Source organism: Leptonotus elevatus, chromosome 16 (assembly GCF_054856555.1).
Source record: "Leptonotus elevatus isolate MCC_2025b chromosome 16, RoL_Lele_1.0, whole genome shotgun sequence".
NCBI lineage: Eukaryota > Metazoa > Chordata > Actinopteri > Syngnathiformes > Syngnathidae > Leptonotus > Leptonotus elevatus.
Window position 1 is genome coordinate 19,901,609 of NC_141254.1, and position 25,500 is coordinate 19,927,108.

The window sequence follows — 25,500 nt, forward strand, 5'->3', positions numbered from 1 at the left end:
GTTATATTTCATATGGCTTTATGACATTTTTTTTGTACTTTTCAGTCTGCAGACATCAGCCGCCACAATCCTCACACGCTGATGCTGCGCTCTTTTTTTGTTTAGCTTTTTTTTCTCCCCGATTTGCATCTTCGGAACCCCTCCGCCATTTGCGGACAGTTTGTGTGGAGGGTGCAGCGCCCCCTAGAGTTTGTTGGGGGAGGGGGGGGGGGGGGGCAACTCCCACAAGGTCCCGAAAATCGTCCAAATGTTCCAACAGGAGTCAGCGCATTTGTACACACTTTCCTCTCATCTCTATATCCGTTTTTTTTCTTTTTGTCGCTCTTCCGGCTCTCATTTGCAGTCAAGCCTCCACAAAACATTGATGCATCCATCGTCAACCCTCCATAAACGGATCCAAGTCTCTCTCAAGAAGAAAGAAAAAAAAAACCCTAAAAAGTCCAGCTCCGCTTGCATTACGAGATCAAATTCGGGCGACATCCACACAAGACCACAAAAAAACAGAAGGCAAAAAGGTTGTTGTTTTTTTTGAACGTGTGACAGGAAGACTTAAAAAAAAAAAGTGGGCTAATTTGTTTTAAGACTCTGTGTACCCCCCCCCCAATTTAGTTTTTTTAAATCCAACTGCGGCGGTGGCAATCGATGAAAGTGAGAAAAAAAAAAGGAAGGGGGGAGATTTAACAAATTTCAACATGAAACAAGATTCGCTTGAGCTTTTTTATCGATCCCTTTTGTCACTTTAAATACACATTCGATGTTCCAAACGTCAAAAAGGGAGAAAGAACAGAAAAAAACAAAAATCCCGCCAAAGCCACTCAAACAATACCGCAAAAAAAAAGAAGAAAAAAGAAAGAAAGAAGCGTTGACATGTTAACGAGGATGTTCACGTCGAAGGCAAAAATACGACCGCCAAAAAGTTCTCTTCTTCATCGGTCAAGTTCACATTTGGACGTCCGTGACCAGACAACTTGACCACAGACATGGAGCTGCATGTGTGTGTGGGGGGTGGGGGGGGGGGGGGGGCACACGACCCCCCCAAAGCACCTGCGCCACTTCCTGCTTCTTCAAGTAATCCGGATTATTCTGATGATTCTTCCAGTCCTTGACGGATGGATGGGACGCACAAAACAAAGGTCAGGAAGCCACGCCCCCTCCCTCAAAGTTGCGGCCATTTCTTCCAGTGCGCTTAAACACCAACAAAGCCACACGACAAAAGCCAAGGTGGGACTCGGACCCGAATGACACCTGGAAGACGTTTCTAGCAGTTTGGCAAGACGTGCTCCGAGAAAAAAAAATAGCAAAACCAGCAACAATAAGGCAACTCGCAATCAAGTCTCTTTCTCTTTCTCTTTCTTTCTCTTTCTCTTTCTCTTTCTTTCATTCTTTTCAAGCGTTTGGTGCTTTTTCCTCCTCGTCGAAAAACAAAACAAAAAAACAATCCAGTAAATCAATTTTTTTGGAAGGCGCTTTGGTCCGCTCGGATGTCGTCGTCGCACGTGCTCGTCGCTAAATTGCCTCCGGATGGCACCACACCCAAAAAAAATAAAAATAAATATCCAAAGGGAAGGAACATAGCGGATGCTTAAATAACCGTAAAAAATAAAAATTAAATAAAAATATCCACCTGGTGGACCGGCAACAATCTGCAAAGGAAAACGTGTTTGACACCTCATTTCTTGCTTGCCTTGTTACGAAAAAAAAATCTTCAAAACTTTAACGGAACTTAACTTGCGTCAAGCACGTCAATTTTCTTCCTCATTCCTCAAGCCCCTCCCCGTCCCCCCTCCCAAAAAAAAAAAAAAGGTGGTGATGGTTGAAAGGAGAGCTTATGGCTCAGCAGAACCGGCGGTCATGTGACTGGATATCGGTGTGTGGGCCCGCTTGCGTTTTTACTTGAGCGTCTTGGCGTCGTCCTTGGCGGCGGCGGCGGCTCCGGCCCCGCCCACCGGGCTGGAGCCGGAGCTGTTCTGGCTGGGGGGCCGACTGGAGGGATGAGAGGGGTGGCGGCGCCGGCCGTCCCCGCTGGACGAGTGTCTCCGGCGGCCTCCTTCCTCCATCGGTGGCTGCGGAAGAGACCACCGACATTTGACAAACTTCACACCATCAAACGATGGATCGGAAAATTACAACTAAAGTAAAATCGTGACGATAGTGAATGAGGATATGATAAAGGCGCTTCCTGCACTGGGAATCATTTACTCAAAGGGAATTTCATTCCATGACCACCGTCAGGCATGAGGAATATGACGCGAGAATGAGATTTTTGGGGTTTTCGATAGCCGATACCGATCATTTGTAATCAAAGAGGCCGATAACTGATATTCATTTTCACTCAAAAGGGAAATATTATCAAAAAAAACAACGCAAAACCCCAACTCGTAACGTTTTTGACATTTTTAAGCAACTTTTAGGATTTTAAAAAACATTGTTTTTTCCCTTCCAATCTTCATCAACAGACCCGTTTAAAATGTGACATTTGAAAAACCAAATAGCTCACTTTTGTTGTCTACAGAAATTTGCCAAATGGCATATTTTTCCTCATCTAAGTTCAAACAAGAACAGAAAGCTTATCTGAATCGAATATCTGTAGCGTAATGTTGGACTCACGTCAATTCGAAAGTCCTCCAGACGCTTGAACTTGCTGAGACACTCCTGCAGCTTGGGTTCGATCTCCAAGACTTTGGCTTTAGAATATTTCAGGAAGGCCCAGAACTTCTCCAGTCCGTACAGTTGACCTGCCAATCCAAAAACGTCACGTTCAACAACACCATCCAAAGCGACAAGACTTTGCGACTGCTGCATTGCGCGCTGAAAATTCAGCACAAATAATCTCCAGCTGTCAAAATTGATTGATTCATCAACAAGTCATTGATTATCAAATGAATCAACAATTATTTGAAGAATGGAGTCATTTTTGAATTGAAAGTGCTGCAAATCCTCAGATTTCAGCATATCAACATTGTGACCAACCCATTAACATAGTACATCAGCCCCCCCCAACCCCCCCCGCCCCCCCCCCCCCCACATATCATTATTTTATTTGTTTTAATCACTATACAAATACAAAGTACGAAATAAACAGCGACCACTGGTTAATAAAGAGTAAATCTTTGATAGCGACAGCAGCCAAATAACGGTTGGATATTCCGTTTTCCCCTCGGACCCGCGGCCCGGAGCGACTCGGCGGCGCATTTGCGGCCCGATCGTCTCACCGGCCTCGTAGTCCTTCATGGTCTCCTCCTGGAAGTCCTTGAAGATATCGGGCCGGAACTTCTTCTCCAAACCGTAGCTGTAGTACCTGAACAGGCACTCCAAACCGTACCTGGAACACACGCGGCCCAAAGTCAAAGCCATCCAACGGTCCCGGTCCGCCCCCGCGCCGACTCTCACCTGTATCCTTCTTTGCCGTCTTCCACCACCAGCTGGCGGAATTCCTCGTACATCTTCCTGTTGAAGTGGTCGCGCAGGAAAAAGGACCAGAAGCGGAAGAGCGTGTTCATCTCCTGGGACTGGCCGATCCCCAGCCGCTTCCGCTCTGCCATTGAATCCCGGGTTAGTCTGAGCCCGCCGCCCCCGAGACCGCCGATGGAGTCGCGCTTACCGTTGAGGCATCGCCGCCGGTACTTGTGGTAGACGTGTTGCGTGAAGCCGTTCTCCTTGAGCAGCTCGTGGGACGGATGCTGGAACTTGGGGAGGGACTGCGGCGTGCAGCCCATGTTGCCCAGGGCGGGGGTGCCCTCCGACGGGCTGGCGTTGGAGCTGAGGAGGCGGGGCCAATGGCCAGAGTTAGCGTCAAGCGGGGAACCGGGCGTCGAGCGCCGTGCGTCGAGCGCGGCTCACCTGACGGAGGCCGTTCTGGAACGATGCTCCCGGGAATCCATCACCCAGCCCACGTGACACTCCATGGGCGGGTTGGAGCTGTGCCGGGTCTTGCGCTTCCTCGGGGTCTGGAATCCACGCCATCAAACCAGCGCCGTTAAAATCCATCCATCCATCAAGGGAGCAGGCGCCATTCTCACCTTGGCGTCAACGGGACGACTTTCCTTGACCACCGGGTAGAAGCGCGGCGTCATGGTGGCGTCCTTCCGGTGAGGGGTGCGCGGCGTGCGCGGCGTGCGGGTACTGCGGTAGTTGGGCGACTCGGGCACGGTCGTCGGGAGCGAGCGCGCTATCGACGAGGGCTCGGGGGCGCCGAAGAGTTTGTTCGCCAAGGCGTCTGTCGGGACTGACCACAAAAGGGACGCGAGTCCGGTTGAGCGGGAGGACAAACCAGAGCTGTCAAAACTCATCGACAAGTAATCAATTGCAGAAAGATCGATCAATACTTCAGGTGTCCATCAGGAGCAGCAGGAAATGAACAGGATAGACAAGAAAAACAAACGACGACAAGCGATCCAATGACGATGATGCGATTTGGTGGATTGGAGGTTCTGGCGAGCGGCCCGCCATTTTCTGCGCCGGTGTAACGTGTCGCCGTTTGCCGGCCGCATTCCTTTCGCTGTTGAAAGCTCTTCCAACATCGGTTTTATGAGAGCAGGAAAGGGCGGGCCACGCAAGAAAACCTCAACGCCGCCGTATCGCATCACAGCAAACGAGAAAAGCAATCATGGACTTGCGTCATTGGAACGCAAGAACACAAATACTGAAGATCAGGAAACGGCGAGCGGACACGAAAAACGGAGAGCGAGCGACTTTGCCACGCGGGATCGATCCGCTTCTCTGGAGATCATCATGGCGCCGCGGAGGGCGCCGCGGAGGGCACCGCGGAGGGCGCCGCGGAGGGCGCGGTCGGCGTGGAGCGCCACGTGACAACGCCGGCTACGCTCAGGAACGGAAGCTGATAAGACACGTCGCCGAAACTAGTCAAGGTACAGCGCAACCTTTTTCTTTTTCTCTCTTCAAAAAAGAAAAACCACAGGACGATGATTTCTCTTCCTTCCTGATCAAAGTCAGGAAGAGTGAAAAGATGATTCCAGCGACCACGCGACGGAATCCTCCATTCGTAAAAAGATTCGGATGGTGAAAGGGGTCCTTACTTTGCTGAGGTTGCGGGGGCCCCGGGGGTACTTCCTGGTTGGGGTCGACGGGGGGTTCGGGGGTCAGGCAGTCAAATTGTTCGCGGCTGATCAGGTGAACCTTCTTGAAGTTTTCCACTTCTTGCTGCAGGAGACGAAAAAGAACAAGACCAGCTTTTATTTGAACTCGACCGACAAATCGATGCGAACAATTCGACTGCTGCGTTTGCTGCGTTTTCTCCTGTAAATATTTGGTCTCTTTTCGTAGGACAAGACGCGACCACTACAAAATCAGACAAACAAAATGGACTTGATGGCAAATTGCAACAAAGCAAATGAAAATGTCCTAATCCTCCTTTTTTACCAAATTCCAGATTGCTGAATAAATGCTTATTACGCGCCATTTCGTTCCCAATTTCAGTCTCAGTCCAGCAAAAAGAAAAGAAAGGCGACGACGACAATCAAAACACAAACCGACCTGATCTGCTGCAGTTTGGAGACGGAGACGCAGCAAAATAAGATGGCTGCCAGAAAGGCCGGCTTCACCTTCATCTTGTCGTCTTTGCGAGCCTGCCGCAAACTGCCGCAAACTGCCGCAAACTGGCCGGACGAGGCCGGCGCGCATCAACGACACAAACTTCAAACCTTCCAGAACCGCCGCAACAACAAAAACAAGCCTGGCTGGACAAACGTCAGGAAAAACTCACGGCCGTTGCTCCGCCGCGAGCCGCGCGGGGTTGTTGAGCGGCCATCTTTGGCTGAGCCTCCGTCGGTGCCGCGCGGGACTCAGACGTGCGCTTTATTGACGCCAACGAACTGTTCCACGCGGCGCTGGACGAGCACGCGACAAAAGAGGCCGACAACAAAAGGGAGCGGTCGCATCCAGAAACGGCTGAAAAGCAACCAGAATCCGTCGGACTTTGGCAGAAACATCTCCAACGTGGCGGCAACTCAGAAACACAACATTTCAACTTCTTCTAGAACAAGACAGAAGAAATAGACAAAGAACGCCATTTTTGCCACCTTCCAAAACGACAAGCGAGCGCCCAACCCGAGGCTTTCGGGATTTGACAATCAGAGGATTTGAGAGACCAGCTTAAAAGGGTTCGCGTCGGCTTTGCGGCTTTGGGGGCGGAGGCTGCGCTGATGCCGGCGCGATGGCGGCCGCGCTTCACCTTTCAAGCGGCGTTTACAGGCAGGAACATTTGTGTTCGCCGTTTTCGCCGCCGTATTCGATAACGAAGCCCAAATGATTCCGCAGCGCTTCTTCAACCTTCGACAAAAACCAGGGACGCCGTTGTCCCTCTTCCAGCTTTTTTACAGTATTGTGAGCTATAATGATCGTATCGTGAGGTTTGGAAATCGTGAGGTTTGGAAATCGTGAGGTTTGGAAATCGTGAGGTTTGGAAATCGTGCCATCCCTACGACTTATTCCAGCCACGAAAGATTTCAACCAAAGTCGCCACTCTTCAAAGTACACAAACGTATTCGCTTTTTTTCTTTTCACAAGAACCGTTGACAGTTCGTTGAAGTGCATGAGGCGTTATTCCATTTGTGCCTGCCAACAACAAGCATTTATCAAGCGGTTGCGATGGATTGCGTAGCCGCAACAACGGTGCGTTCATGAGCCGGCCTGTTCATTTGGGGATTTCCAATATAAAGACACTAAAGTCAAATAAAAATAAACATTTGAAAAAAGGGAGTCCTCGAGCTCCGTCGCACGCAACCTACGTGGTTTCGACATGACGGCGCCCGTGCCTCTTCTTCTTCGGTCATTTCTCACAGCAATCGGGCCATTTTCAAGTTATTTAACGTTGCGGTCGTTGCCACGGACGTCCATCAGCCGCTCGCCATCGGGCTCGCCAGCAATGAATGTCCGCGCGGAAACACGAAATATTGCTGAGTCGCACAAATACGGTTTTTAAAATGACCGTTCAAAGTATTTTGATGTAAATATCGACTTTAACGGGGGAATCCGACTTAAGCGGAAAGCGCGGGAACGGACCTCGGCCGTCGCTCGAGGACTCCCCGCATCACGATTGCCGTCTGACCTTGATGGTGGCGTACTCGGGCTCGTACGTGTCGTCCCACAGGTCCCGCTCGTAGTAGAAGAGGCCGTCGTTGATCACCTTGACCAGCTCGCCCGACAGCTTGGCGCGCGACGTGTGGTGGCCCGTGCGGTCGCCGCCGGGGTGCTTGCGCAGGTAGGGCGGCGTCTGCGTCACGATCAGGATCTTGTTGACGTCCCGGTCGTCGATCTCGCCGTCGCTGTCCTCGTCCGACCAGTCGGTGAAGGTGTTGCGCCGCCCGTCCATCTGCTCCATCTCCTCGTCGAACATGAAGTCCAGCTCCTCGGGCTCGTCCTGCTCGCCGCCCTCCTACGTTGGCCGCACCGGCACAAAGTCGGATCACATTTTTGGGCAGCGCCGCACAGCGCAAAGCGAGGCGAGGGTTTGACATCTTCACCTTGTTTCCGGCTAAGGCGGGAGCGGGCGGGGAGCCCGACCGAGGCAGCGGCGAACGGCCGGCGTCGTCTTTTTCCCTCTGCTGCTGCGAGGAGGGCGTCTGCGTTAGTGCGCGAGCGCAATCGAGCAGCGGGAGGAAGACGAGGATGGCGGCGGCGAGGTGGCGCCATGATGGAATGTTGCGCAATGTTCAAAATAAAACAGATGGCATCGCGGTTCATGTTAAAGGGATCGTTTTTGGACGTGAATCGGTCTGGCATCGTCACCGGCAACACCGGCGTGCGATCGGCACGGACTTACCGCTGACTTGAGATCCGGTCCGGTTTTGGCAAGTCGGCTGGGGTCACGCAAATAAAGCCTTTCTCTTCTAAAAACTATTTGTGTCCATAAGAGTGATTTGCATTTGCATCATCAAAGGCTTTATTTGCGTGACCCGAGCCAACTTGCCGGACTGCTTTGGTCTGGACCAAAACCGGACCGGATCTGGTGTCAGCGGTAAGTCCGTGCTGCTTGCACACCGGCCGGTGCAGGCGAGGATGCCGTACACGTTCATGTCCAAAAGCCAAAAGCAAAATATGAATGAAAGAATGATGATGTCACCTTCTCCGGGCTAACCTTGGGCCTCGCCGGCGAAGGCCGGGGCCTCTTCTTGACCTCGATCCAGGACTCGGAGTCCAGGTCGGGAAGGCTGGCGGAGAGGCCCTTGGGCATCGTCTTAAGGTTGGAGGGCGTGTCCAATTCCGCCTTGGGAGGACGTTGCGTCGGGTTCGAGGCCCTGAGAGACCCTGAAAGACGGCAGGATTTATTCATTTTGACCACGTTTACTGGATCGGGTTTGGAACGCGACCATCTACCATAACGAGCTCGATGACGAGCGAACAACAACAACGCTGCTCAATCAATAAATACGGGCAGGCATCCTCACCCGCGGGCTCCTCGGTGGGCTGCCGGGGGACGAACTCGGGGCAGTTGATGAGTTGGGAGAAGTCGGGGCGGTTGGGCACCGTCAGGCCCGGCAGGGGCCACTTCTCGGGCTCCACCTTGCGACGGATCTTCATGTCCGTCACTTCCACTTCCTTGCTGTCCTTCAGGGCCTGCCGGCAGCGACGCACAGAAGCGGCGGTCATTTTGGTTTCAAGCCGGCCTTTTGAACGATTTCCAGCAGCAGGTCACAAGTCTGTAAAGCTCAAATTGAACTGCTAAGAATGATCAACGGCGCTTTAGTCGGCCATTTTTGTTTGCATGCGGAGATCAGAGTTGTGAACGTTCTCTCCAGGGAGGTCAGAGAAGAGACATGAACGTCTCATCACGTCTCCAGCAACTGCGCAAAAAGGGATCCGCGTCTTCGGGTCCGCCTGAGAAGAAGGAAAGAGAAACGTACTTCCAGAATGACGTTGACGTCGGTGGTGAGGGCTTGAACCCGGTGGAAGCCGGCGATCAGGCCGATGGGCAGGAAGCCGTCCTCGTCCATCTTTCGGCGCAGGAAGAAGTCGCGCTCCAAGTTGTCCAGGCTGAAGTAGTACTCGCTGCCGCCGAAAACCAATCAATCAAACAAAACGACATACAGCCAAACGTCAAAGTTGAAACGCGACACTTGTCCCGTCATCGAACGTATCCTTTCAAAGTGTCGAGCTGAGATGCTCTCCATTTTGTTTCCGGCACGAAAAGCTCATCGTTTGCTCGCTCCCAACTCACATCTGCCTCTTGATGTAGTCCTTGAGCAGGTCCTGGTCCACCGAGTACAGGTCGCTGCTGCTCATGTTGTCGTAGTAGTAGGTGACGGCGTTGCCCAACTTGGACCCGTGCGGTCCGTCTTTCAAGTCGTACGACTTGTAGCCTTGGTGGAAGTCGTAGTGGCCTGTGACGGAAAACACAAGGCGCTGCAATCGCATTCTCCGGCTTCAAGTCCAGTCACAAAAACAGACACATTAAGTGGAGAAAAGCATCGAATGAATGTCCTACTTGACAGCCAGCGTGTGGCCGGTTTAGAGCGCCTCATTGTTCCCACCGCGACACCCCCCAAAAAATAAAAAATAAAAAATAAAAATTGCAGCCTTCGCAATGAAATTTGCACTTTGCTACATTCCAACATGGATTTCAATTGGATCATTCGGCCGAACTCTTTTTGCTATCAAAGTTGATGTTGAAGCTTCAATGCTGAGATCAGAGTTGTGAAAGTCCTCTTCATTATTTTGTTAGTCAGAGAAGAGACATGAACTTCTCATCATGTCTACAGCACATCTTCAAAAACAAAAAAAGCGATTTGTCCATTGTGTGGCATCCAAATTCATGATAACATCATATTGTTAAAGTTGCTTTTCCAAGAGACCATTCCAGCACCGAACCTCGTTTCCAAGAATAAAAAGGAGGTACGAAGAGAACAAAAAAGTCAAAAAATGTTGGAGGTCAGCAAAGTGGTTGTTGTGAAATCTATTTCTATCTTTGGATGTGTTTGCTGTACCTCGACCTCGTCCTCGCCCCCGGCCTCGTCCCCGGCCGCGCCCGCGCCCCCTGAAGCCGCCGCGGAACGGCGCCCCCTCGCTCTTGACGCTGGACACTTCGTCGTGGTCGTCGCGCCACTCGCGCTCGTACTTCTGACTGTGCCAGTCTGCGTCAAAGCAACACAAACACTTTGAGCGCTGAACTTTCTTGCCAGTTGAGTTTGGCGGCCGAGCGAGCGCTCGCCTCGCAGGTCGTTCCTGGCGTTGGGCAGCAGGCGAGGATTTTCGTTCTGCCTGCTGTTATTCCGGGAGGCCGAGCGTTCCCGGGGGCCCTCGATCATCAGGGGAACCCACTTCTGTTTGTTTCCTGAGGCGAATAACAAATTGACAATTACTGGCTTCAAGCTTAAAATTATTTGTGTAACAAATCAAGCCATCTTTCAATTTAATTGAAATCAAAAACCATAAAAGACAACACAAAGAAAAGACGACTTGGTGTAACTAACCTAAACGTCTTTCAGAATGAGCATTTTCCCGCACGCTCCCTTTTCAGTGTTTTCATTTTGCATTTGTCTGTTTGTTCCGTTCAATAAATGGCTGCAAGTGCATTTTCTCTTTTTTTCCTGACATTTCACTTTAACGGTGGCGTATCTGAAGCCCGCTTCCAAGTGCATTTTTGGCTCGCAAGGCAAAGCAAAAAACAGAAACAAAACAAAAAAAGGGGGGAGGCTGTGAGCTCAAAAATGTCCCAATGCCTCTCAACAAAGAACAGTTTAGCATCTGTTGCAGTTTGAAGTTCTTTGAACCGCAGTTTTAAGGCTTGCGTGACATTTTTAAGGATAATGAAAGCATTTATTTGAGGGTGGGGGGACCAAATTGAAGACAAATAATTGAAAACAGCATGGAGTCAGCTGCACTTCCTGTGCTGGCCAGCAGGCAGCGCAAGCGATCTATGCCGATGATGCCGTCGTGCGCGGCGAGCTTGAGGACAAACAGTCGACGAGGGCGCAAGAGGAAATGACACAGCCACTTTCAAGTGGCGTGGCGAGCCGTTATTTTCTACAAATTGAGCGGGCAAGCGAGCGAAGTGGAAGATGGACGACATAACGGAACAGGAAGTTGGCCTGAATGTCTGCGGCGAACCGCGTAAGGTCAGAAAAGTCAAAGGCAGCCTGAGCGAATGACGTCATTCGGTATTCGATGACGCACAAAAACGATGACCACGGCAGTCTTACCTTTTTTCTTCTGCCCGTTTTTCTGGGAGTCGTCGTCCCCGTTCTTCTCCTCTCCAGAGTCGTCCGACTTGTTGGTCTTCAGGTTCTCCTTGCTCTCCTCGTTGCTCTCGCGCTTCTCCTTGGTTTCCTTCTTGGCGGTCGTCCTCCTGTGGGCCTAATGTGGCGATTCATTCATATTAGCAGAGGTGCGTTTTCGCCTCCTAGCGCGCTAGTCATCAAACATTCGCATGTTCTGCTGCATTAGTAAGTTGACGCAATCACCAAAACAGTTGAACCCTCCTGTTTTGTTGAAGTTACAAACAAAAACAAAACAGAGGAGAAAAACATACACTGAATCTCACTCGGGCTGCGGCTATCAAATATTGACAGAATTGATTATTCTACTGATCATCCAATCGGCTCATGAGGTGAAAAGTGATTTTGCATTATTGAACAACAAAATGTGCGCTTTCCACTTGCAGTGGCTGTGTGTGTACGGGGCCCTGGTGAGTGACGTGGGTGCCAGCAAATGAATGTAACGACGTTTACGTGACCTTAGCGATTATAGACGCGCTGTCGTGTAAGGCAATTCTGCTTTGCAGCTGACGACTGCACTTCATTCTTTAAATGTGAAACGATCCCAAACTTTCAATAAAATCTCACTTATGCACGCTTTCTTCTTACCTGGCTCGCCGCCTCCCATCTCACCAAATTATTTCTCCACAAAGTTGTGGCTTAGAACGTTATGGAAAAAATGATCCCGTTTGTGGAGGAATTATTTGTTATTCAACAAATTGCGGCAGCCGTATCAATACACGGCTTGTTTCACACACAAAAAGCATTTCTGCTCTCATTTTTCAAATGATTTCATCATGTAAAAATGTCATGCAACATGAACATTTTGAAACAGGAGGGTTAAGTGGTTAAAAATATACATACATATATATATATATATTTATATAATAAAGCAGATTGATGCAAGTAAAGCGACGGCCAGCGTCGCCACAAACATGACACCGAGTTGTTGGCATAGAAAAACCGTGCAAAGATTCTTACCAAGTGGATTCCATGCCAATCAACACACACAAGTCACTGCATTAAAGAACTCAACTGAAAGCCACCTCCCAAAATGATATCATATCTTGTGACAAGTTGAATCCAAGCACAATTTGAAACCACTTCCCTTTTGGCATCCACAAGCATACAAACAAAAAGTTGATTCGAGTCGAGTCAAACGGCATCGACACCAAAAGTGAAACCGGCGCAGCAGGATTAGCACTCGCGTTTCCCAACAAAACACAGATTAAGTGCGCACGTGTCCGCTACACGTAATCCACTTAAGCTCGCTGCAAGTGTCCAGACTTTGAATGTCATGATGGTGAGTGGAAACAGTGAATGGGTTCGACGCTGCTCAAAGACGCGAGTAGGAGGCGGATGTCTTTTCAACGATTCAGCACGGCTAACAAGCGAGCTACGCTAACTGACTTTCGTCTTTAAAAAGCAAAAAGTACAGCGAAAGAAGGTGTTGGCGTAATGTAGGAGTTTCGTTTTCAACTTTTAGCTTGCGACAGAGTTGGCATTTGCGACATCCTGCTAATAGCCAACGTTAGCTATTGGCTATTCGACGCCGTCTTTACAAAAATTGATCTTAACTTCAATCAAATAGCACTGCTTGCTTGCACCGTTTGAAAACATGAACCCTTACTTTTCAGGTCATATTTTATTGTACTGCAGTATCGGAGCTTTGCTGACCTCAAAAATATTGATTTGAAACGAACTTCTTCTGTTCAAGTTGTGCGGACGCCTTTACGAAAATGAATGAGACTTTTCATGGGAATTTGCCCGTTGGATCTTGATCATGTTAGTTTGTCGCTAGCTCACAGATTAGCGTTAGCATGCAGAAAAGAAAGAATTCGCAAAGACATTTTTGCCACAGATTTGAATACGAGCATCGGCTTCGCTTCTTATCTTGCACGACGACTGCTCGTCGTCTGGAAGGGTTGCGCCGATTAATTGGCGTACGAACGGGAAACGGCGAGTGGCAGCTTTGAGGCGCATTACGAGGCTGCCGGTTGAAACTTACAGTGGATCTCCACGAGTCTTTGACCTGCCTGACAGTCGGCGGGCAGGACACGGTCCGTGTCACTGCCTCCATCTGAACAAAGGGAGGGAGGGAAGAGCAGTTTAGAGGAGACAATGACGTGGACAGAGATGACACCCCAAAAAAACAAAAACAAAGCTGTTCACAGACAAATGAGATGGGGAGGAATAAACGAAGGCTGCCTGTTGGGGGACGTCCTTTGAATTGGGCGATGAGAAAAATGACATAAGGTATGGTAAATATGCAAGTTTAGTGCTGGTGTCCATATGCGGTGGGAAGGCGGAGAAAATGTCAACAGAAAAACAAAAAGGAGTGGGACCCTCAACTCTTTATGAACTTGGTGAAAAGTATCCAATGACCAAACTTGGGTCAATGGACAATCGCGACAAAGACAACACACCCGTCCAAAAGCCAAGATGTGCTCCTAAGATCAACCTTTGAATGACACAACGTGTCAGCGAGCGCGGGCGCGAGCGCACACGCCGATGACACGGCGCCCCAAAATAGCAGCATGGCGGCGCATCCAGGGGCCCATGAGCAGAAGGGAATCCCTAAAAGGACATCCCTTCCCAGGCGTGGGCTACGGCGCTCTCAAGTCCAGCCCTCCCATGCGGTGCCATTTATTCCAGGCTCAGATGACGTTGACCCACATTTTCCTGCTGAGCAACGCGTGCGCTCTGTGGCGCTCGCTGCTGGGTCAAAAATAGCCCACAGCTCCGAGGGCCGCTGACGCTGCCGCCGCCGCTGACGCTGCCGCCGCCGCCGCCGCCGCCGCTTGGGTCAAGGTGAGGGAGGACTCACTGTGCGGGGACGCCAGGTTGAACTCGCCCAGCAGCTTGAGGTGGCAGCTGTTTGGTTCCCGAGAGGTGGCCCCTTTTACGCTGTCGTTATGCAACGCGCGCACTTGGTCAACGCAGCTGCTACCTTCCGCCGCTTCAAGCGCTTTTGGGAGCAATCACACAACTCAACATTTTTCATAGTGGACTACGTATCATGTGATCAAAGTCCATGAATCGATACTTTTCAGCAAAGTACAGCCTTGCCAGCCAGACTCCTCAATAATAGGAATAATAATAATAATAGTAATAAGAAGAAGAATGCATCCGATTTATAGAGCGCTTTTCTCGACCCTTTACAATGGAATGGCAACATTATTCATGCACTCACACATTGACACTGTGGCGGCGGTGAGCGACTTAAGGAGCCACCGCTGCCCTGGGCTGGCGGAAGCGCGGCTGCCAGTGCGCACCTACGGCCTCTCCCACCACCGCCAAGCACGTGCACCTTCCTTACACCAGCGTGAGTAGCAACGCATCGGCGTGTCGCGTGCCTGGCCCAAGGACACCACGGCACAGGACTCGGGGATCCAACAGCCGACCTTCCGGTTACTGGACGGCCGTCTCTAAACCGTGAGCCGCGGCCGCCACGGCAACGCTTTTGTAATCTTTGAAGACGAGATTCCAAACACGTGATTAGCGAACTTCGAGCGCATTCAATGTTGATGCAGTTGTAAAGAGCCGTCGAAGCCGGAATCCTTGGATTAGATCTGAATCCGTTGCTCCAGCCATCAAAGCCGTCAAACACAAGTCAGTCTAACGGTCCACACGATCTCGTTGGCAAAGTCACTTTCCGCAACGCCGCGTTGACACAAACAAACAAACAAACAAACAAAGCACCTACCTGCATGTCCTTGGTTGCAATTTCCCCCGGGGTGGGCCAGCTGTTGGTGTCCCCGAAGTCCCCAACCTGAGCAGACAGACGAGCAAGCTCTGAATAAGGCATTCATCAAGCACAGCAAGGCGGGTGGTGCCAAAGGTCGCACCTTTTTCAATTCCAACACGGTCCCCAGCCTGTTAAGTGTAGTTTAGAGCAGGTGAACTTTTATCTTCACAGATTAACGGCAACGCAACTTTTATTGAAAGCTGAAATGGGGTAGAAACCACAACCGCGACTTGACTTTCAGCCTTCGAATCTTACGTTGCCGTTAAGCAGCCCAAATTAGAATTAAGAAAACCATTAGGAACCTTCATTTGATATTCCGGGGCCGTCCCTTGCTAAGCGCTAACAACGAGCAGAATCTGAGATGATTATGAACAGTTTGATGTTAATCGTACTCCTTTATATGTTTGGTTTGTAGCTGTCTGGTGGCGGTGCAACGGGTTCACATTTTGGTGTACCATTATAATCTGATTTAAGATTATTCTTATAGCCATTTAAAAAGCATTCTTTGAAAATGTTTATTTTTAACAATAAATAACGTGAAAATATATATATATATTTTTTAAGTTGCTGCCTTTTAAAACAAATGCACCACAAAAATAAGTACAAAAAAGAAATATGGTTTCAGAACTTGAAAAGCACAAATTAGCTTTAACTTTAGGTTCATTCGAACAAAGTGAGAATAAATAACAGAATTATAAAATATAAAGTATGGACCTGGGTACTATGTTTAACGAGTGGACGGTATGTACCCTAGTTTTCTTTTATCTTATAAAAAACAAAACATCTTTTTCTTTCATCTTTCAATCTCTTCCCATTTCAACAACTCTTACAGCTGAAATGTTCGTCCACAGCCTTTAAACTGGCGAATTCTGCATTTTACCGCTACGCATCATGTAGGCATTTTGTCCCAAGATGGCGGCCCCGTTAGGGTTAGGGTTCGGCCCATCCAGTGGGCGGCTGCGGATGTGGGGGCCTGCTGGAGTTCCCCGCCCAGCCGCGGCCCGAAGCCCGTGTTCGACGAGATTCAGAATATTTTTTGTCATTGTCACAAGCGGTGAAACATTTACCTTTCCTCCACGTCGGGTCTTGGGAGGGTTGCCTGCTCTCACCACCTTGGTGGGACCACCGGTAGACTCTGAGGAGACAAGATACACGCGTCAAGACCGGAAAGCAGTTGGCAACAGTAGAAGACGGACGCCAGAACAGGATACTTTGAATCGTGCGAAAAGATCCTACTCGGCGTTCTTGATATTGAGAAACGGCCAATGGTTCTTTCTCTCCGTCCTACGTTCTTCCTCTACTCACTCGCTCGCTCACTGACATCCCCCCGCGACAGCGCCCTCTCTGGTGTGGTTGGTGACAAAACACCCAAAAGCAGAAGAAATGCCAATGTGGCAGTAACCGAGTGGGTTTTTGCTCTTCTGCCGGTGACTCGCCGGCAGAAGACTCACGGCTCTCAAAACACCACTTTTACGAAGAAAGGCGCTCGTCTTGGGGGGGCTGACGCACACAAACGCGTTCAACTGCCTCAATGTCCTCCTTGCACGTCGGTACGGTTGCCGTCTTAAGCGTAATCTTGGAGCCGAGTTGTTTCTTCATCCGCTTATCGGGCTCAATCGTTCCTCACATTCCAGGACAAAACACGAAATCAGGCCGGTTAAAGATGCTGCGGCTGCCGTTTCAATAATCCGCAGAAGAATAACAGGAAACTCATTTCCCTGACACGGAGAATGAGTCACGGGCAGAGAGGCTCCACATCAAGCGCGTTCACTTTTGACAACTTCAAACATTTGCAGCTTCTCACGGCACATGAGACTCGTTTGGGGATTTCCATAAAGAGCAACAAGAAAGTTAGGTCGCAAGAAACCCTGGACGAAGTCGGAGGGTGTGACTGACGGCTAAAAGCAAACGCGGTGCGAAAAGCTGCTTCGTTACGCACACAACGAGCAACACGGGTCACGTGAGCATCGCTCAACGTCTATTGTGCTCGAAATCGAAGGTGATCAAGCATCTATCAGGCACTGGGTCAAAGGTCACGCGTTTATCTCTGTGGATTCCTGAAAGGTGTCGCGACTAAGCCGCTAATGACATCACAAATGTCAATGGAAAGACAACTGAAAACCAGTTTCTCATGGAGTCCCGCCCTGGCAGACGGAATGAAGTTGGTTTCTCTCTCACTCATATTTCTCAACAAAACGCACTTCGCTGACTCCCTCCAACTCCCGTTTTTTAAACCGCGAGGACGGATTACCAGTAGTTTGATGCATATTCATCAACTGCATTGGCAGGATGCAGCGGCGCCATATGGACAGAATTTTGTATCCGCATATATCAATAAGTCATTTCATATCCCGATGACGATATACAGTATGCGAGTACACCGTTAGGTCAGGATATCTTTTCGTGGGACAACGCTGGACAAAAGACACTTAATGGACACAATGAAAAGTAGTCACTGGTGCCGATCTTAAAAAACGTGGGCCAACTGTTGTTGCTGTGTGACTTACGGACGCTACCAACGCGATAGCCCAGACAACAAAATGACCCTATAAACCAGGGGTGGCCAAGTGGGGTCCTCAAGAGCCCCTATGCAGCCTGTTTTCCACGTTTCTGTCCGCTAACACACTTGATTGATGATCAGGATCGTCCTCGGGCTTCTGCAAAGCTTGCTGATCAGCTGATCATTAGATTCGGGAGACATGGAAAGCAGGCCGGATGGCGGCTCCCAAGGACAAGAATTGAGAGGGTCGTACTGTACCACGGCACCGCGAGCCGTATCGGGACATCGCACCGCTCTGGCAGGACGGATCCTTTTGCTACGAGAAATCAAGCAAGCAGAGGGAAGTCCACAAAGTCGCTTTGGAGAACCCAAAACAAGTTGTTTTCAAAATGAGGCTGAATGCACCTTCATCATGACTCAGAACGGTTATAACACCTCGGGAGCTCCCCCCCCCCCTCTTTTTTTTTTTTAAAGTACCATTCACTCATCCTTTCAGACGGTCAGTTAAATGACGAATCCGTTGTCGTTTCAAGCAAATAGGTTTGAACCTGACTACACCTTAACAGCGTTTGGAGCGAGCCGCAATATGAATTATGTACACAGCCCCGTTGACCGTCCGCATCATTAAACTAATCTGACGCGCTGGAGGGCGACGAGACGCCGCTGACGTCAGCCCCTCGGATCAGATGACAGCAGGCTTTAAGGTCAGACGGGCCAAGACGTCGGACAAACTAGAACCCAACGGCGCGTGATGGACTGCCGCTCGGGGCCGTGAGGGATTCCTTGCGCATTCAGTGGAAAACAAACACACACACACACACACACACACACACACACACACACACACACACACACACACACACACACACACACACACACACACACACACACACACACACACACACACACACACACACACACACGCACACACACGCACACACACGCACACACAGGAGGCGGCTCAAATTATTGAGCGACTCCATAAGCGGATGTGACGCTAGCGCGCTCGTGTCGCTCGTGCGACAGAACAGGTGACCTGAGAAAAGTAGAGGGCGACGCTGCTCCAAAAGGTGACGTCACGGCGGAGCGTTAAACGCCGGCTGTGCTGGCAGCAAACGCGCATTCCACAACACGGCGGCTAACAAACCAGAGCTTTGTCTCACCAAATCCTTGCATGTCTCGGCTTACAAACGCTGGAATGATCTTTTTCATAACCCCAACAAATAAACTCGCTCCGGCTCCGCTAGAATGCTCAACTAACTCTCTTGGACTTTTGCCACAATTTCAAATTAAAAGGACCACCGGGTTTAAAAATGCTTCGCTAATGAAATGCTTATTTTTAGCCACACACTTGGGCCGCGCGACCGGTCTAATTTGTTTCCTCACAACCCAGCGAGTCCCTGTTTTTTGTTGTTTTTTTAGTTTTGTTTTGTTTAAACGAGCAACATGATGACGGGCTGTTAATGAGCTGTGAAGCCGATTCGTCGATTCGTCCGACCCAACCACGTTGTAAACATGATTTAAAACAAGCACAGGTGACACTTGCATGACCTGCAGCACAAAACTAAAGATTGACAAAACAAAAACCGGTGACAAAGTTGCCAGAATGAAAAGCAATCACAATCAATTTGACATTTGTATCTTTAATTGTTTTCTCCTGAATGTGTCGGTTATTAACGATTTTAGATACATTTGAAGTGCTAATTACGCATTTGAGTAAATTCCACTAAGATGGCGGCCATTTGTCACATTTCCATATACAATAAACGCATTGACTTCAAAAAGTGTAAAAAAAAAGTATTTCACTGTCTTGACATCGACTCATATGCTAATCCAATTAGCTTGCAGGTCGACCCAAACTCCCGCCGTTGCGAAGTTGTGCTACTTCTGACCCTTCACAATCACAAGCAAAATAAAAAAGCTCTTGGAAGCGAGTCTCCTCGAAAGTGACGCAACGGCGAGTGGCCACGCCGTCGGTGCGAACGGTCCACACCCTGCCGAGCGCTATCACCGAGCGCAGACTCGGCCTGCGGCAGATAAAGCGGCCCGGCCTGGATGGCTTCAGACAAGAGCTCAGCTCAAACAGCTGATAGTAAGAACGCGTGTGTGCGCGCGTGTGTGTGCGCGCGTGCGTGGAGAGGGGGCGTAGCCAAAAGTGGAGTCGAATGACATTTTCAAAATGGAATTAACCTGTTTGGCTTTGGAGTTAACACATTAGCAAACGTGGGCTAATTCCAGTTTAGGCGCTGCACATTTACTAAGCTTTGCACAGCATCAGGATTTTGGAGCCGATCAGAGAGTTAAAAAAAAAAACATAACCAATCATCGCCCCAATCAGAAAGACCAATTTACGCAAACTGGGAACAGCAGCTTCTTTATGTACTCCACAGTTGACCCCCACGATTTGCAGGGGATTTGGACTGGCCTCGCCCACAAATAGCCACAATTTGCATATAACTGACACGCATTGAAATGCACTGGGAAAGAAATACAGAAATAACAAAACAAAACATCCCCCCCCCACCCCAAAAATATATTGGAAAGGAATAGAAAAAAAAATCAGACTGTATATGCTGCAAAACTGGAGTGAATGGAGTTTTTGATGTCATATTTTAATTGCCGCATCCAATCATTGACATCATTGATCAATTGGCAAATTATGAAACTACAGCCAATGAGCAATTTTGCATGAAATGCAAAATGTCTGATTGCCAACTTGCCGACAACTGACCGATCAGCTGAGCTCGTGTGCGTAACCATTTGGCTGCAGCTGCTTTTTTGGCCAGTCGTGCGTCCACACTTCCTGGTTCACGACACTCGTGCTACCGAAAAAAAAGAAAAAAAGACGCCCTGGGGTGTCTGATGAAGACGATGGTCGGATGCAGAGGTGAGGGAAGAGTAGACAGAAATGGGGGCGACGAACCAACCGCTCAGGTGGGCCCGTGCTCATTTTCTACCCTTTTTTTTGGCTTAGCAAACATGTAGTTTGTTAGCAACACACTAATAATGCACTCTAAGCTTGAACATAAATATTTTCAGTATAAATATAGACAAGTCTTAATGTTCATGAGCGGATGGAGAACGATGTCGTTCACACAGAATAACATTCGTCAATAAATTGCGAGTACTTTGCAAATAAAACCAATTTTAGGACTGGAGCACAACATCTGTGACACGAGGGCAGCAAAAACGATATTAAATGACCGCGTTATTGATTAGGGTCTTATTGGCATTTCATCACCATGAGAGTCTTTTGTCAACATTGCCAGCGATGGCTGTCGCACCACAGATGACGCAAAAACAAACCCCCCCTTTGTGACGACGCATCACTTGAGGTCTCACGTACGACACGACAGATTCTTTTGCCCCGGGCTGCTTGGTCTCATTGCTAAGTTTTTTGTTTTTGTTTTTCATTCCAACTCGAGCCATTTATTTTCTTTGGAGTCTTTTGACAAGTCGAGCCAAGGCCCGCAAATGCTCACGAGTTTACGGCCACTTCAACTGGGTCACATTTGAATCACACGCCGCTCCAAATGCTACACCTTTCTCAAGAGGAAGTCGCTTTCCTCAATCGACGGCAACTACGGCGGCGAATGAGACACGGCCGTCACGTGAAAACAGACGGCGACGCATCAACATAAGAACGCTTGGGTGAAGGTGACGGGGTCGTTCACCGACGGCAAGCAAGATATCACAATTCTTAACAACAGGCCACCTGCGATGGCGAAATGCGGTTCCACTCTTTCGACTGCTCGTATCTGCCGGATTTCATCCAAGGACACGCTAAGTACACACACTAAACCGATAAGAGATAAATTCAACCTTTTGCAACGTCAAAAACCCCAACCTTGCTTTGGCAGTAGGTGGTAGACGAGAAAAGTTTTGTCGGGTCTTTGGTTGCTCATTTCATCTATTTGTGGTCGGAAAAGACTCGCTGAGTACTGTATTGTTTTGTGTGTGTGTGTTTTTTTACCGAACCATAAAAACATGGCACGATTGTCAGGGAAGAAGCAAACAGCCCCAAAGAGAAGAAACAGATGATTGAATTGAGGACGTGTGTGTCTGGCAGCGTCTCCTTATTGCACAATCATCAATATGAACATTTTCAGAGGGGTCAATCGATGACACCTGAAGCGATCCCATTGGACGCCTGCCGTATGCTTTGATGCAATATTGCCACGTCATCGCTTTTATGTCCCATTTGATTTTTTCTCTCTCTAACGTTATTGTGTGTTCATGACAGAAGCGCAGCGCCTTTTTATTTATTAATGTGCAGTTCATTCTTACCATTACAAGGAAAATAATATTCTAACAACAATGCATTCACACAATAAAATAGGACCCGCATTTCCCCACTGTTGTAAACTTACCGTAAAGAAAATTTACCGGTCAACAATAACCTTTTAAAAATGCGTATATTTTAAACATTATGCTGTTAAAAAAAAAATTAAGTCAACTCAGAACACAATAAAAACCTGAGCACAAACAACTGCATGTGTCAAATGAAATACAGTACAAAGAAATCAAATGTCTTTGCACTGATCTTTTCTTTTCGGGACATCGCCACATCAATAAGACGTGAATAATGAAGAGTGCAACAATAAGTTTGATCAGCCTGATTGATTATGCTATAAAAGCGTCAATGCAATTTGTCATTGCTTTGGCTCCATCTGACAACGGCAGCTGGAGACGCTTCATACGCCGCTGCAACGCGTTACTTCCCGTTGGTGCGGCAAGGCATCATTTCAAATGAAATCGCGCTAGCCATTATTGCTTGAGGTTCAATTTGAAGACTTTCTTGCTTACTAAAACGTGCCCAAAAAAATGGGACTTGGTATTCATTAGACGTCACTCACCGATGCTACGGCTGGTTTTAGAACGGTTTAAAAACGCCCTTTAAATTGTAACGTGTTAGTACAGCTAACTTACACGCACAGATAAGAGATAAAGGAACGCGCAAATATATGTTGTGACTAATTTACTACGCTGAATGCAACCCAATATTAAGACCCGCAGATATACAGATGCTACCCGACGTATGAACATGGGATTTTCTAGAACGCTGTTCATATCTTCAATTATTTCTAGGTCATCATTTTTGGTGGAAGATGGCCGCTTTTCAGTCGTCTCAACCTCGTCTTTGCCACGCCCCGGAAGATTCCCACCTTCGGTTTATGACTACAATAGGGTCTCTGGAAAGCAACTCAATTTTAACACGGCAATCTAATCAAATGTTTCGTAGTGCGTTTGTGGACACATTGTGACCTAAGGACAGTGTGTTGGTAACGTTGTGGGTCCCGAGTGACCAGTTACAAAACCAGTGGCCAAAGAAAAGAGGGGCAAAACATAAAGTCAGCGAATACAGTAGCTGTTTATTACAGTGGAATATACTATGCGACTCGGTCTGATGTACTTGCTGATGCTGCAGCAGTCCAGTCCGCTGCGACTTTACTTTTTTTTTTTTTTTTTTTAAAGTACACCAGCCTGCCAGAAGCTTCGTCAAACAGCTGTGCAATTTCAATACAAGCTGCAGCATGGCAGAGTGTGCGTGCGTGCGTGCGTGCGTGCGTGGGTTGGGGTGGACAAATAGATGAGAGACACGTTGTCTTTTCGCTGACCGGGCCCTGTTGGGAGGTTTAAAAACGCCTTGTCTGGATAAGCACAACATTTTGGTCTTCGTGTTACTGCCAATGACAAAAGAACCACCACGTTACGAATCACAATGTGGCGCATTCATGAGCGCATTCACGATGACTTGCACAGACTCGTTAGCTTCCACGGCTAACTGGTAGCTTAAGAGAAGTTAGCGATGCACGGGCGACATGACAACCGGCTAAATTAATAAATAAGGGCAACGATCAATGTCACAAGCGATAAAAACCAAAGTGTGGTTGCACCAGACTTATGATTAGCCGGTTAGCTCGCTGAGCTTACCATGCCTTCTACACGTGGAGTGAACACGTGACGTCTCATAACAAACCCGCTCGCATCTTTTACCAGATTAAACATACACACACGAAAAGATAAACACCCAACAAATGGAGTTCGTTTAAGACGGGGCAGCTTGTTGTTATTTTTGAAGTAGAGCGTGGAAGTGAAAGCAAATGGTCGGGGCGGCTAAGCTAGGCCTGTGCTATTGTTAGCCGGGGCGGGCGTCTCCACTCGTTTTTGTCTTCTTTTAAAGGACTAACAGCACTAACGCCCTCTTTAAGTACACTAGGTGTGCCGGCTCATTAATACTCAGCGTGGGATTTAAAAATAACATTCAAATAAGTCCCGTGACGCGCGCGTTAAACAACCAAAATGCCCAGTTTGCCCACTCGAGTCTGCCTTTTATCGATTTTCCGTGCACAGTTGTGACGTTGCATTTTCAGGCATCGCAACTTTTGAGGCAAACAAACAAAAAAAGTCACAATTCAAAGGGTGCGCGTGCTCGTGTGCGATGGCGTCCCTTGTGCAACGAGACACACCGTGGCTCCACTTTTGCCACCCTGGATTCCAGGAATAGACTCCCCGAGTGGAGGAGGGGTGCACGGGTGCATGCGCGGACCCCAAATATATCCAGCAGGACTTGACATTTGGACCACGTCCACGCTACCTGGCCCACCTGACAGACAGCTGCCGGACGGACGCACCGACACGCGAGTGACAGGCGGGGAGACAAATATGAGGGTGAGGGTGAGGGTGAGGGTGAGGGTGAGGGTGAGGGGAAGGGGGGGGGGAAGGTACCCACCGTGATGTGCTTGTCCGTTCACGCTGACCACGGTCACCGCGGTCACCGCGTTCATTTTCCTCGTCCACGGGTTCACCTTGGGCGGGGGAGCCTCGGTAAACTCCTTCCGGCTTTTACCGCCCTCCTCGTCGGCCTTGACTTCACTGTCACAGCCCCCTTCGTCCGACCCCGTGTCCCGCGTGGGGTTGCCGGAGCTCTCCCCGTGCCCGGGGCTGCTGCCGCTGCCGTTGCCGGGCTCCAGCTCCGCCTCCTCGGCGACACTCGCCGCCTGGCCCCGCTTGGCCCGGTCGACCTCCGGCTCCAGCTCCGGCTCGCCGCGGATCACTTTGCCGTGCTCCTCCGCTTTGATAAGAGGGTTGCCCGGTAGGAGAGCCTCCACCTGAGTGGCCATTTGCAAGCGCCGTCGTTCTCCCACCCCCTTCGGGATTACCAGTCCTCCGCCTCCCCCTCCTCCTCCCCCCAGGTCCGAATTCGCTCGAAGGGGAAAAGTAAAGTTGTTCGGCGTGAGTGTGCCGCTCCTCTGTTGCTCTCAGACGAACCGGGCTTCAGTCCAAGACGCGAAGACGTACACGATTATTTAAAACATGGGGGGGGGGAATGCAACGAGAACCGCGTCCGATGGGCCTTTACGGGGGAGAACAACCCTATCTCCGCCACTAGCAGCAATATGGTCGCTCTCCACCACGCGATACCAGGGGGCGCGCACGTACGACGTCGAGGGGGTGTAGGCACGTACAGTCGGGAGCGCGCATCCGCGACACGTCATAACAATGCTGCGTTCCATGTTTTCTGGTAAAAAGCCAACGCGTATTTCTCATTTCGAACATCAGAGCCCTTTTAATACCGAATTGCGATTCCAGTTTGAAACGGGTTTTAGAACTAGCGTATCTTTAGTTTCAAAGTGCAATTTGCACACTATAATTGCTGCCACGTAATCGTCTTGAACCAATCGTAGTTTATTTGATAGGGGATTTTTCAGATAGATTGAACGCGCCACCAAAGCTTCGAGGTACGTCATAGCAATGCTACGTTCAGGTTCCTCAGGTAAAAAGAACACGTATTGTCCAGTTCGAATATCGGCCTTTTAATTATTTTTTTTTACAAAGCGTTTTGATTCCAATGTGAAACTACTTACATCAATGGCGTGTCTATAATTTCAAATACGCTTTCACAAAAAGTTCGTTTTTGATTATTGTACATACTTCCGTTAGCGTGAAACTACTGATACGTAATCGTGTTAAACCAATTGTGGTTTATTTGAATTTGTATGTTCCCTTATGACCTAAACGCAGCACCAAACCTTCGTTTT

At 49.1% G+C, this 25,500-nt stretch overlaps 1 protein-coding gene across 1 annotated transcript; it reads right to left on the reverse strand.

Annotated features, from left to right (window-relative positions):
• Positions 1-1,333: 1,333 nt before the first annotated feature.
• larp1 (La ribonucleoprotein 1, translational regulator) lies at positions 1,334-25,108 on the reverse strand. The gene is made up of 21 exons (XM_086098428.1): positions 24,192-25,108; positions 16,026-16,093; positions 14,917-14,982; positions 13,219-13,290; positions 11,157-11,310; positions 10,166-10,288; positions 9,942-10,088; positions 9,176-9,338; positions 8,862-9,006; positions 8,406-8,574; positions 8,081-8,265; positions 7,482-7,580; positions 7,067-7,393; positions 5,037-5,160; positions 4,020-4,225; positions 3,841-3,947; positions 3,602-3,759; positions 3,391-3,535; positions 3,213-3,322; positions 2,608-2,735; positions 1,334-2,063 (listed from the first exon to the last, which is right to left on the reverse strand). The coding sequence occupies exons 1-21, from the start codon at positions 24,580-24,582 to the stop codon at positions 1,890-1,892; spliced, it is 3,261 nt and encodes a 1,086-aa protein (XP_085954554.1). The 5' UTR covers positions 24,583-25,108; the 3' UTR covers positions 1,334-1,889.
• Positions 25,109-25,500: the final 392 nt, after the last annotated feature.